Raw genomic sequence first — 13,062 nt, forward strand, 5'->3', positions numbered from 1 at the left:
TTTTGGGTAATGCTTGACTTCACTGAACCAGCATTACTATTTGTCGGCTCCCACCACTCGTCCCTCGTCTGCTTGTCGAATGCGTACCTAGCCCTTGTTCGTCTATAATAATCGATTGAGCTTCTTTGCCCCTCTCCTGCTTTTTGATTATGACGAGTCACTCAAGTCCCTCTGTCGAGATGAACTAAAGAGCGTGGGGTAGATTGGATTACTTATTATTAATCGCAAAGCTTTCAAGGAGGAGCTAGAAGGCTATCTACACATTCATTTTTGTCTCTCACACACCGCTTTTAATTTTCAGTCGTCCAATCAAATGAATTGAAGATCAATGGTAAAAAAATATCAAAGATGTGTGAGAGGTAAGATGAGTATGTGAACAACATTATCCTTTATTTTTTTTACCCACGAAATCAAATAAATGATGTCAAAAGTATAAGGATAAATTCATACAAATAAAAAGTAAATGATATAATAAAGGGAACTTTAACGAAAGCTCCCGATACTATTTACTTTAACAAAAAACCATATTTTTACACTAAAAAGTCGATGTTGGTACTATTCACTTTACCCTTTATTTTGTCCTTATTGTTAAAACTTAAAGTTTTCAAGTCATTTTCATTAGTTTTCCTTATGATAAATCACAGCATTTTTTGTGGATGCAAATTTCTGCCTCCTTCTTTTTTGACAAAATTGTACCTGCAAAACAATTAACACCTTATGGTCAAGGTCAAGAGCCTCATGCGCCCACGATGAATGGGAGGGCTTTGCCCGAAGAACCTCTGATGCCAAAGTTAGAATTTAGAGAGTTTTTGGAGTTTTGCCAGAGTGTGGACCTGTCTTTTTAGAGAAAATGAGGTTCAATATATAGAGCATGGCCGGTCTCCCTTTTGAGAAAAGGTGGACGGCCTTTGGGGTATTTTGTGTGAAATTAGTGATTTAATTGGTAATTAATGGATTAATTAGGAATAAATCCATTAATTAGCCAATTAACTCAATTTATATGGAATGTTTTGAAGGTTATGAAATAATTACCTTGTGGAAAATATAGGAAGAGAATGGATGAAATAACTTTGAATTTGTTATCTATTTTGGATACTTTTGACTTGATTAACGGATCACTACTCGCGCGTAGGAAATCTAGTGTGCCTCAAGGGTAATTTTATTTTTTTATCTAAAAATCCACATGTCGCCTTGTTATTATTTTTTACTCCACATTTTTCTTTTTATACAATTTTTAATATATTTTTTTTACATAACCAAATAAATTAAACAAAAATAACGGACAAGATTAAACCAAACCAAACTGCATCAAGGAAGTAAAAAAAGGGACCATAACTAAAATCATTACCACAATAATTATTAAAATTTAGCATCAAATCAAACCCAATTAAAATTGCTGTAATAAAGCATGAGAGAACCAGAAGCCACTTGAAACTAACACACGGAAACGCTGCGTTTTGCTACATCTCTGCGGCTGACATCCAGGAGCCGGTGACCTAAAGCTTGGAGAAGCCTCCGCCTTCGGACCTAAACCCTAAACCGGAACACAACGCACTCAAAAATTTAAAAAGAATATTCGGCCCCAGTCACGAGCATCTCTCAGTCGTTGTTCTCACTGTGCGTGAAGCTCTGAATCAATTAGGGATCGCTCCGCCTCTCTCCGCCGAGCTCGAATCTGAAAACCGCCGGTGTTTTGGTCAGCGACCGAAATCAATAAGAAGAAGAAATGTCGGTGCAAGATTACTTGGATAACCACATGCTCTCTCGGAAAATCGAAGACGCCGTCAATGCCGCCGTTAGGGCTAAGGCCTCTGATCCCGTCCTCTTCATTGTAAATCTCTGCTCTCTCTCTGTCTCGTCTGTGATTCTGTTTGGTTACTCGGAAAATGAAAGTGCAGGAAAGTTTCTGGAAAGAGAAGGAAATTGTAGTTTCTTGATTAGTTTTGTTTGAGCTGTGAAATGATTTTGTTGTATATTGTTTTTGAACTGAATTACACAGTCGAATCATATGAAGAAAGCGGTTCCTTCAGTGATAACAAAGGTCAAAGCTCGGCAGATCCTCGATAGCAGAGGAATTCCAACCGTTGAAGTCGACCTCCACACTAACAAAGGAACGTTTCGTGCTTCAGCTCCTAGCTCTGATGTTTCCGGAATGTAAGCTCTCTCTCTCTCTCTCTCTCTCTGTTGTTTGGCTGCCGATAATTGTATTTGTATAGACCTTTTGTTTCATATTGAATTGCATTTTTCTTCTTTGCGTGTGGAAATGCTTTTTATGATTCAGAAATTGATTTGTTATTGCATTTGTCAAGAGCATTGCTATTGAGTAACTGTGTATTATGCCTCTTGTAAACAATTCTATTTGAGCTCGATCACGTTCAAAATTATAAATTCTGAGATTAATTATCAAGGAGGTGTTTGTTGAAACCAGGTACGAGGCTGTTGAACTGCGAGATGGGGACAAGGGATTATATCTTGGAAATAGTGTGACTAAAGCTGTTAAGAATGTCAATGAGAAAATATCTGAAGCATTGGTAGGCATGGATCCTACGCTTCAGTCGCAGATTGATCAGGCAATGATAGACCTCGATAAAACAGAAAAGAAGGTAACATTGTTCGTTTTTCAATGCAGCTTGATGTAAATGATCTGTTTGAGAATTTGTTACTACTATATATTGGTGCTTTCATGCTATGACTCTCCTTGTCTGGCTATAAAAAATTATAAATAATAGACATCGGTCATAATTTATATTGCCTGCGTAAATTTAACTGCGAAGGATACCTCTATTAAGCATTTGTAATATTACTTTTTATTTATGATTCTGGATTAATGATTATTCTCAAATATACTTTCAGAGTGAACTAGGAGTAAATGCCATATTGGCTGTGTCAATCGCTGCTTGCAAAGCTGGAGCTGCTCAAAAGGAGGCATGGCTGTTTCTCTTTTACTGCTTACTAAGTATTGGTATTGCTAAAATTTGTATACTTTTTTCTCGAAAATGTCTGAGTCAAGATTAATATCAGGTTCCACTGTACAAATATATTGCCGACCTTTCTGGAAAAGGCCACCTGACCCTGCCTGTCCCTGCTTTTACTGTTATTAGTGGAGGAAAGCATGCTGGGAATAATCTGGCCATTCAGGTATGCTCTGGTAAGCTTGAGTCTATAGATATGTACTTACCAAATCTTTTATTTTCGTTTTAATGTATGTAGGGAGAGGGGTTTCAATATTTAGACCATTTATTAATGTGGGTACATATTGACATCATGAAAGTACGGCATTTTACCTTAAAATGAAGTTAAAATTTTAAATATTTGAAATTGGCTTGTGGGAAACTACAGTGGAGCTCACTGGTCAAACACTTCTACATGAATTTGAGTGTGTCAGTAACGACTGCTTAATGCTCTCCTTGGTTCCTCCTATAACATTGTTTATATGCCTGCTGAAGTTGCTTTATAGATTTCAATACAATTTTTTTTGGCATGGACGCTTCAAACTTTTGTGTGGCATGTCCTTCTAATTAAACTTGACTTGAATTTTTTAGGAAATTATGATTCTCCCAATTGGAGCTAGCAAGTTTGAGGAGGCATTGCAAATGGGATCTGAAACCTATCATCACCTGAAGGTACTTTTCATCTCAACTGTTGACTTTGGAGATTACATTCTGTGTATTGCCTTTACTGATGTGAAAAAAATATTTTTCCATTTTACGAGACCTGATGAGTTGCTCATTCGTACAAGCAATCACCTTATTTTATGTGGTAAAGAATATAGCCCATTTTGTGTATTAAACTGCAATGGACCTGAATGCAACTTTTTTCACTTTGCATTTTAATAAGTATTCATTTGACCACGTGTTCTTTTGTCACCAAAGTCTTTGACCACATTTGATAACCTATCAAGATCACATCTTAGGATGAAAAATTTCTTTACAAAAAATTGTTTCAATTAAAGCTTTATTTAGTGCCAAACTTTTCAACAAATATTCAGCTCGATTAATGACAATGAAAATTAGCTCTGAAAAGGAAAATTCATCTAAATATTAAGTGACTTGTGCCTTTCCAAATCTTAAATATCAGAGTATGGACTGATTTCAGCTTTCTCATGCCATTATGCTAATCCTTGTGGCTCTTCATAGCTGCTCTTAAGTGGCCAATCTATGATTATGCATGTAATTTATTTGGCTTAAATAATAAAGTCAATAGCTCAGCATCACATGTGCGTAAGAAATTGGAAAAGGACTTTTCTATGTACATGTGAACAAGGCGATGCCATTATGTCCCATTTTGTTTTGATAGTTTTGTCTCTCATTTTTATTGATAGCTATTATTGTTCACAAAAAGAGCAGGCTGTTATTACAGAAAAATATGGCGCACATGGATGTAATGTTGGTGAAGATGGTGGTTTTGCTCCCAACATCTCGAGGCAAGTATTTATTGTGTGATGTGTAGTGTTCTTTAAGTTCTTTGCCTCATTAATCCCCCTGAAAGAAGTCTTTGGAAGAGAACAATCATCTTAGATGCTCCTAAAATGCATAAACACATTGTTTTAGGTTTTTCTGAACTGTTTACTATGGTTGTTACTTTGTGCCTTATGAGAAACCTCTGAACTAATTAGATGATGTGCCAATTATTTTAATTATTTTCTATATCTCTTGGCAGCGTTAGAGAAGTCTTGGATCTTGTAAAAGAGGCGATCAGTAGAACAGGTTATAATGAGCAAATCAAACTAGCACTTGATTTTGCTGCTACTGACTTTTGCATAGGTGATGGATCTTTCTTGAGAATTGGTTGTATCTGTAACATGGCAGTTTGAGAAAATAATTGCATTTTACGTTATTTTGATGGAAATCCAAGGCTAAATTATCATGTAGTAATGATTAAAATTTATCTTCTTTTTAGAAATAGAACATGAATTCATGTATACCTTAATGACAATATTTTCCTTTCGATTTTCCCCATGATACAGGTACAAAGTATGACCTGGATTACAAATCAGTGGATAAGGGACAAAATTTCAAGTCGGCTGATGATATGATCGAGATGTATAAAGAACTTTGTAGTGGTACATGAGTCTCTCCTTTTCTGTTTCTCAATGTATTTGATTTGCACTTTTGCACTGTGACTTACCTTTTCTGCCTTCCTTCCCTGTGTTTGGGATGTCAGAGTACCCAATTGTGTCAATTGAAGATCCGTTTGATAAAGAGGACTGGGAACACACTAAACGCTTTTCTAGTCTTGGAATTTGTCAGGTGTGTTTACTTTTCTTTTGTTGGTGGTGCTTTCATTCTTTGCCGAATTAGCCTTGACCAGAAAAGGGATTGATAGTTTTTGTTTTGTCCCTCCATAGTATACGGAAAACTATGTAGCAAGTAACTAGATAGATATGGGCCTTCAACTGTTTTTGTTTAACATCCTTGTGAATGTTTAAGGCCGTAGTACACTGCAAATTCTATTAGATATTATCGTAAATATCTGACCTCGTCTGTCAGTAACTTATAAGAATAATTCAGTTGGTGGTTGCTGAGCAATTTAGAATCCTGCCTGTATAAATTAGTTAGTCTTTTATCGGATGCCTCAAGGTTTTCTCCTTTAGAAGACCTGAGATATGGTGAGATGTCTTAACTTAAAGGCTGTATGGTTTTTCAGGTAGTTGGAGATGACTTGATAACGTCAAGTCTAAAGCGTATTAAGAGAGCTATAGAGGAGTCCACCTGCAATGCTCTACTCGTAAAGGTATTTAGCTATATTTGGATGATATGTGATGTTTTTAATTTAGTTGTTTAGTCTGTTTTTGTTCTACGGTTTTGAGATACTTTGAATACTATATTACTGTTATGCTTTTTTTTTTTTTGGATGAGAGATAAGATAGAGGCAACTGATAATTTTACAATTCAAAATCAGATAAACCAGATTGGAACAGTGACCGAGGCCATTGAAGTGATGAAGCTGGCGAAGGATGCCCACTGGGGAGTGGTCATGTCTCATAGATGTGGTGAAACTGAAGATTCCTTCATTGCCGACTTAGCTGTTGGTCTCTCAACTGGTCAGATCAAAGCTGGTGCTCCTTGCAGAGGCGAACGGCTGGCCAAGTATAACCAGGTAAACTTTTATACTCCATTACCATGTCCACCGTTCTTGTGTTACCAGCTGCTTAACAAGTTCTTGGTATCGGATATTATGGTGCAATTCTGCATGGAAAGTACTGCTTCTTTGCAGTTCCATATTTGATATTCCATCCCCATGCGGAGTTCCCTTTTTCATAGCTTATGTTATAGAGACAAGTAATTGCAATTGGAATCGTCCAAGGACAAGTGTTGGTGCAACAGAATTATGTCTGCATTACATATAACTCAAACGAATACATGATTTGAAACCGATGGGCTTCCGTAATAAATAAAGCAAGTTTTCTTTTTATGGTCTTCCATGCTTTTATTTTCTCAATTTCTCTTATGCGACCATATGTCCGGGTACAAATGAATACATGATTCGAAACTCATGGGCCAAATTTTCTTGCAGTTACTTCGAATTGAGGAAGAACTTGGGGACGATGCATTTTATGCTGGAGAAGATTGGAGGCAACCATCCTGATCATTTTTCTCAGGTTTCCCCACAGTTCTCTTTTTATATTCTTCATCTAATGTCCGGGGCTCGCCGATCCTTCTGCTTCATTGCTTTTGTTATCAGAGTGTTTTCTTTGTTTTCTCAATATGATGTGTAATTAAGTTTGTTAAGGTGTTCCAGACATTGGCGGTTCGCGTAATGAAATTTTCAGATACACATTGCAGAAAGGAAAAACACTTTTTGAGTAAATTTTCGGAACTTGTAGCTTGCCCTTAGGATTTTGGAAGATAACAAAGAACTGGCTCCGACGCATGCCTTTGTACTTGCCTTGTCAAAATGCATTTGTATGCAGTTGATATAAGACTACTATGAGGAGTTACTGATGGATCTGGGAACGCCCAATTAACCGTTTTCAGACACGCTTCGATCACGTCTAGGCAAGTTTTGGCTTACTCCCGCTGGGCAGAAGCGTTATCACTCCTGCTTGGCCTCCAAAGCCTGCCTAGGCGTGCCTCGGGGCATGTTTTTTGAAACACTGGAAAAATGTGAGCAGAACCCTAGCTCAAAATTAATCAAATGTCAGCCAATCAACTTGAGACTTGTAAATGAATGCTTTTGGAAAAAAAAACGTTTTTTTGTTCAAAAGTGCTTTTTAACTATAGAAAAGTGCTTTCACCTTGATCTCATGTGACTAAGGTGAAATGAATCAAAATTAAGAATGTCATTGATAAAACTACCCTCGTAGAGTCGGGTGAAATAAAACAACAGAAAATGCACAACATTAATTGATTTGCAATTGTCTGTTACCAAAAATTAATTGGACTTCACATTTTTAACATGAAATAAATTGCAAGTAGTGGTTTCCACTCGCGTGGACGTCTAACAACCATTGATTAATCTGCAATTTGCATTATCAGGCTAACATTCCCCGTACCATAATTAGGCCTAGCAAACGAGTTGTGTTTATCATGTCATATATGTTATCTTAATAGGTTGTGTCGTGTCAACTCTATTATCTTAATGTGTTTCATACAGGTTACCCAATAATAACCTGATTCGTTAATAAGTCGTGTCGTTTCGATCGAGTTAATGAGTCATACAAAAGTTGTCATGCTAAGTTTGGATCTGGCAAACGATATTTTATCGGGTTATCAACGGAGTGATCCGGGAACAACCCAACTCATTAATGGGTGACACAATAACAATCCGATTCATTAACAAGTTGATCTAAAACCTGTTATTGTTGTATTGTTCCGAGTTAGGTTGCCGGGTCGTGCAAAAAATTTACATGACTAATTACAATTATTTCAAAGATAACATCCCACTCATTTACACAAAATTATAATCCAAAACAAAAATTAAAACATTGGAACAACGTAAATTAAGAAACAAAAGAAACCTCCGAATTTAAAGCTCGAAATCTACGTTCCAGCCATCTCCTTCCCCAGATCCATTACATGATCTCCTCCATCCCTCCAACCCACTATCCCCCATTTCCAATCAAATCTTTGTCTCTCCGACATCCTTCAACAATTCAAAAACAACCTCAACAAATCCATGCACTCCACCTTCCCCTTCACAAAATTTAACAAATCCGAAACCCCGAAAACATGTCGAAGTTCGTCACGGTCGGATTAATAACAGCATGGTACTCGTCGAACATCGGAGTTTTGTTGTTGAACAAGTTTCTCCTAAGCAATTACGGGTTCAAGTACCCGATTTTCTTGACCCTTTGCCACATGCTCGCGTGCTCCCTCCTCAGCTACGTAGCCATTTCGTGGATGAAGGTCGTTCCCATGCAGAGCATCAAGTCTCGCGTCCAGTTCTTCAAGATATCGTCCCTCGGTCTCATCTTCTGTTTGTCTGTCGTTGGCGGGAACATCTCGCTCCGGTACCTCGCCGTGTCGTTTAACCAGGCCATTGGCGCCACCACGCCGTTCTTCACGGCTGTGTTTGCGTATATTATGACTCTCAAGAAGGAGGGCTGGGTCACGTATGTTACTCTTATTCCGGTTGTCACCGGCGTTATCATTGCCAGCGGGGTAAGACCGTAATATCAAGTTCTTTATTTTTTAGGCATTTGTCAAATTTTCCTTCGAACTTATAAGGAGCTGCTAATTTCTACCCCTAAAACTTTTATAATTGACAATTTCTTCCTTGAACTTAATTTTAGCCATTATCCTCTGACCTTTTATATTTCTTTGATAATTAATTTTGATTTTTTGTTTTTGGGGTTGGGCATTGGTTTCACTTTTCTAAATATTTGGTTTACCTGATTTGAAATGTGAAACATATTTTACCAAACCTTAATTTGATCTTGGCTATTTCAAGTGTTCGTATCATCATACACAATTTTTTTCTTACCACAATCATAAAGTATATTTTCATGGCATTTTCGCCGCACCATAAACTTCTGAAAATTCATGCGAGGTATTCTGGCCGAAAGAACTTTGTACTAGCTAAAATTTTTTAAGGATTTCTCATTGTATGCTCTTTATCAATGTCAAAAACATTAAAGAGAAGGATTTGATCAATATAACTTTTCATGTTATTTTCTTTGGAGGAAATATGAGAGAAGTTATTCATATTCTTCTTCTTTTTTTAATTGAATGAAGGGAGAGCCAAGTTTTCATCTGTTTGGATTTATAATGTGTATTGGTGCTACAGCAGCAAGGGCACTCAAGTCAGTGCTTCAAGGGATACTCCTCTCTTCTGAAGGGTAACCCTCTCCATAAATATTTAACATCTAATTACCAACTAATTAAACAAAATTATGAGTTAATTAAGTGAGATTGTAATTCCAGTTTAATTTCCCAGGGAAAAGCTTAATTCCATGAACCTGCTCATGTACATGGCTCCTGTAGCTGTGGCAATCCTTCTCCCTGCAGCTCTTTTGATGGAAGAGAACGTAGTTGGAATAACAATTGCACTTGCAAGAGATGACGCGTCAATCGTCTGGTACCTGGTGTTCAACTCTGCTCTTGCATATTTTGTCAATTTGACCAACTTCGTGGTAACCAAACACACCAGTGCCTTAACTCTCCAGGTAATTAAATATTTTTTTGAACATATTGAGATGATGTCGACACAGTCGAACTATCTTATACGGTAATAGTGTTATCTGAGAACATTGCTACAATTATGGGTTCAACTCGTGAAAACAATCTTTTTCCAAAGTAAGGATAAAGCTGCGTACGATAGACGTTCCCTTCCCTGACCCTCGCAATGCGTGGAGCCTTGTTGGCTTGGGTCACCCTATAATCTAGTATATTGTTATGTTCCATCCAAACCCTTTCTCCATGTGAATTTATCTAAACGAGGCTTAATGTGGGACAAATGCAACCTCGTTTGCCAATAAATCAATATGATCATCTGGTGTAGTGACACTCAATTTCTGCTATGTTAAAAAATACATATCTCATGGATGGTAATTGCTGAAATATGGTATCCTGTGTCTTTCAGGTGTTGGGAAATGCAAAAGGAGCGGTTGCAGTGGTGGTTTCAATTTTGATATTCAGAAATCCGGTATCAGTGACCGGAATGCTCGGTTACGGTCTCACAGTAACAGGAGTCATCCTCTACGGCGAAGCCAAGAAACGAGGGAGGTAGATTAAGTATTTTTATGGGTATACATATGGAGTAGATTTCCTGAACTGCACCCTCCAATTTTTTGTGCAAAGGAGAGGAACAAGGGGCTTTTGTCTGCCCAAATCAGAGAGGACAGCTCAAGCAACAACGTGCGTCATTTGCCTTGTAACCTTGCGCCCCGATGTGCTTAGCTCAAAATTTTTCTGTTCGATTTAGGGAGTTCGAATTTTGTGTATTATTGTTTGATTTCGCTGATAATGATAGATAACGTGATGATTTCGCTATACATAATAACCCAGAAATCAATCAAGAACCCATGAAGAGAAAAGAAATGGGAGAAATAACATTGTCTTCAATCGAAAACCTACAACATCTTTACCTAATGGATTCAAAAACTCCTAAACTACAGATTTGCTCACTCATTGTCACAGAGAAAGCGAGAAAAGACCCCTATTACAAATCCTCTACCTGGATTTTTAAACAGAGCAGTTTACATCAGCAAAAGAGTATGCTGATGATGATGTGGCATAACACTCAAGCTTCAGGCTTTGTTTCATCTTCGTCATCTTCTATCTTGGGAGCCAAGTAGAACCTAATGTAGCCCATCTCTGCAATCTTGTACTCAACCACAACTGGAAGTTCGGAAGACAAGCTGATTGTGACCGTGTTCGACAATGTGGTAGCCTTTGTGAACGAGTTCATGTACCTCAGAGCAAATGTCAACGACACTGGCTCGCTCATATTTATGACAGTTGCTTCGTCAGGCTGCAATTCCCGAAAATCAGCAAAATAAAGTTAGGCATCGGATTGCAGTAGCTAAAAACCTTACAGACAATGTTTTCACAAGGACAGTAAACCTTGTCGACGGTAGTGTTCTGCCGACAGACAATGTTAGCAGTGCCAATATCCCCTCTTGTAGAGAACTTCACTCCTTCCTTGGTCACAGATATCACAACTGCAAACAACATCAAACCGTTACTCACATATCCACAAGACAAATACACGAAATTTGGATAAAGCGGAATCATGTAAAGGGATAAAGAGTAAAAAGTACCAGTATCACCAATGCCACTGAGGTCTTTACATATTCTAGCAAACTCAGCAGAGGGCATTGTCACAATAGACTGGTATTCTGCCTCCGGAATTCCAAGGTGCTCGCTATCAATATCCATCAGCTTCATCTCAAAATCAGAAATTTTATCTTGTGCTGTGATCAGTCACCCATAGAAAACACCGAAAATCAAAACAACAAACAAATACACCAACTACAAAACTAGCATTGAAGCATGGTAATAAACTATCACATAACTAAAACCTTGTTTGCAAAACTTCCAGTTAACATTTACAACTATCAGAACAATGTCTCCCTATAATTTTAATCACTGTCAGTACAACTTTCGTCACTTTGAATTCAATTTCTCACAATATCAGCATTTCTACATATTTCCATACAGAATAAGAGCCACTGCAGGTTCATATAAATGAATCTCTACGGTAGAACCTCAATGCGGTACAAAGTAATCAACATCGGCAAACACAGAATTATCAGATAAAACCCCATTTTTGCTTAAATTCTACTAACAAATTTGCAGGTCATAACCAAATAAGAGAAAAATGACTATCAAATCCAGTATCAATTTCAAATTCATAAAAATAAATTTAAAAGATTGTTTTCTTTTTGCTTTCCTACAATTTCTTGCATGCAAGAGAAGCAATTACAAAAAGCAATAATAAAGAAAGAAAATTAATGGCCAGTAATCAAAATTAATAGCAAAAAAGAAACCCAAATTAACGAAATCCCAAATGAATCAAATTATTTAGGGAAAAAAACCTTAATATAAAAAAAAGGAGGGGGGAAGAAAGAACATACTGGGGCTTTCGAACATGAAGGTGACGGTATCGCTGCCGTCGTCAGCCTTGATGGTGATGATGTCATCATTTCCGGCGCACCTGAGCATCTTGGACATGTTGCCGAGGTTCATGCCCATGGAGATGTTGCGGTCGCAGCGGTAGTGCTCGAACCCCTCGGATCTGAGGAGGAGGGCGACGAGCGCCACGTGGCTGGAGTCCATGGCCTGGAGGGAGAAGCCGGAGGAGGAGCAGTCGAAGTTGGCGTCGTTCACCAGGTCCTTGATGGACTCCAGCACCTTCTTCAGCAGCGAGCCCTGGACCAGTCGGAGCTCCAACATCGTTTCCGGGTCGTCGGAGGCGTGCGGGTTGTTCGATTTGGAGATTTTGAGGGGGAGATTTGGAGGGTTTGAGCGAGGGAGTGGGGGTTAGGGTTTATATAGTGGGGGAAATGGGAAGCGTACTTGGGAATTTTGGGGTTTGATTGGCGGGATTTGGTGGGTTCGTGTTCCCGCGCAGGACTTTGACGGGGAGGGATTGGCTGCAGTAAGGGTACAGAGTAATTATTCCTGCACCTTCAGTTGTTTGGACTTATTTCTGATCCAGAAACTGAATTAAATTAAAGGCCCATGACCGGGTGGCCCATTAAGAAAAAACTAACACCACCAAAGCCTTTTTTTTTAAGAAAAACTAATGAAAAAAACTTTAAAACTTTGAGTTTTAATGATAACGACAAAATAAAGGGTAAAGTGAAAAGTATCATATTTGACTTTTTAGTATAAAAATGTGATTTTTCGTTAAAGTAAACAGTAGCATGGGCTTTTCGTTAAAATTTCCTTTTTTTATGGCTTTTTTTTTTTTAATGTACAAGTGATAACGGAGGAAGGAAGAATCAAATGCAGGACCTCAAGATGGGTTAAATCAAATACTCTTAACCGCTTGATTGGCATGCCTCTCATCTAAGTTAAAGAAAAACAACATTAATTTCTACAATTGGGTTTGTCACTCAGTTATACACTTACAGTATGTTAAAGTTGATGGCAGTGAAACAAATTAGACCGTGTA

The 13,062-nt window shown here is 37.9% G+C and overlaps 3 protein-coding genes across 3 annotated transcripts; 2 read left to right on the forward strand and 1 right to left on the reverse strand.

Moving 5' to 3' along the window:
* Nucleotides 1–1,371: 1,371 nt before the first annotated feature.
* LOC137715295 (cytosolic enolase 3) lies at nucleotides 1,372–6,810 on the forward strand. Its single transcript, XM_068454570.2, has 13 exons — nucleotides 1,372–1,831; nucleotides 2,000–2,154; nucleotides 2,429–2,603; nucleotides 2,854–2,925; nucleotides 3,022–3,138; nucleotides 3,543–3,623; nucleotides 4,347–4,423; nucleotides 4,660–4,763; nucleotides 4,967–5,062; nucleotides 5,164–5,249; nucleotides 5,647–5,733; nucleotides 5,902–6,099; nucleotides 6,517–6,810. Exons 1-13 carry the CDS (start codon nucleotides 1,727–1,729, stop codon nucleotides 6,586–6,588), a joined length of 1,425 nt encoding a protein of 474 aa, XP_068310671.2. The 5' UTR covers nucleotides 1,372–1,726; the 3' UTR covers nucleotides 6,589–6,810.
* Nucleotides 6,811–7,999: 1,189 nt separating this feature from the next.
* Nucleotides 8,000–12,143, forward strand: LOC137715395 (putative sugar phosphate/phosphate translocator At3g11320). The gene is made up of 4 exons (XM_068454713.2): nucleotides 8,000–8,603; nucleotides 9,177–9,280; nucleotides 9,379–9,607; nucleotides 10,024–12,143. Exons 1-4 carry the CDS (start codon nucleotides 8,172–8,174, stop codon nucleotides 10,168–10,170), a joined length of 912 nt encoding a protein of 303 aa, XP_068310814.2. The 5' UTR covers nucleotides 8,000–8,171; the 3' UTR covers nucleotides 10,171–12,143.
* On the reverse strand, nucleotides 10,473–12,445 carry LOC137715396 (DNA sliding clamp PCNA). The gene is made up of 4 exons (XM_068454714.2): nucleotides 12,020–12,445; nucleotides 11,204–11,356; nucleotides 11,007–11,104; nucleotides 10,473–10,914 (listed from the first exon to the last, which is right to left on the reverse strand). Exons 1-4 carry the CDS (start codon nucleotides 12,336–12,338, stop codon nucleotides 10,684–10,686), a joined length of 801 nt encoding a protein of 266 aa, XP_068310815.1. The 5' UTR covers nucleotides 12,339–12,445; the 3' UTR covers nucleotides 10,473–10,683.
* Nucleotides 12,446–13,062: the final 617 nt, after the last annotated feature.

This window comes from Pyrus communis, chromosome 3 (genome assembly GCF_041283825.1).
Source record: "Pyrus communis isolate YQ-2024b chromosome 3, ASM4128382v1, whole genome shotgun sequence".
Taxonomy (NCBI): domain Eukaryota; kingdom Viridiplantae; phylum Streptophyta; class Magnoliopsida; order Rosales; family Rosaceae; genus Pyrus; species Pyrus communis.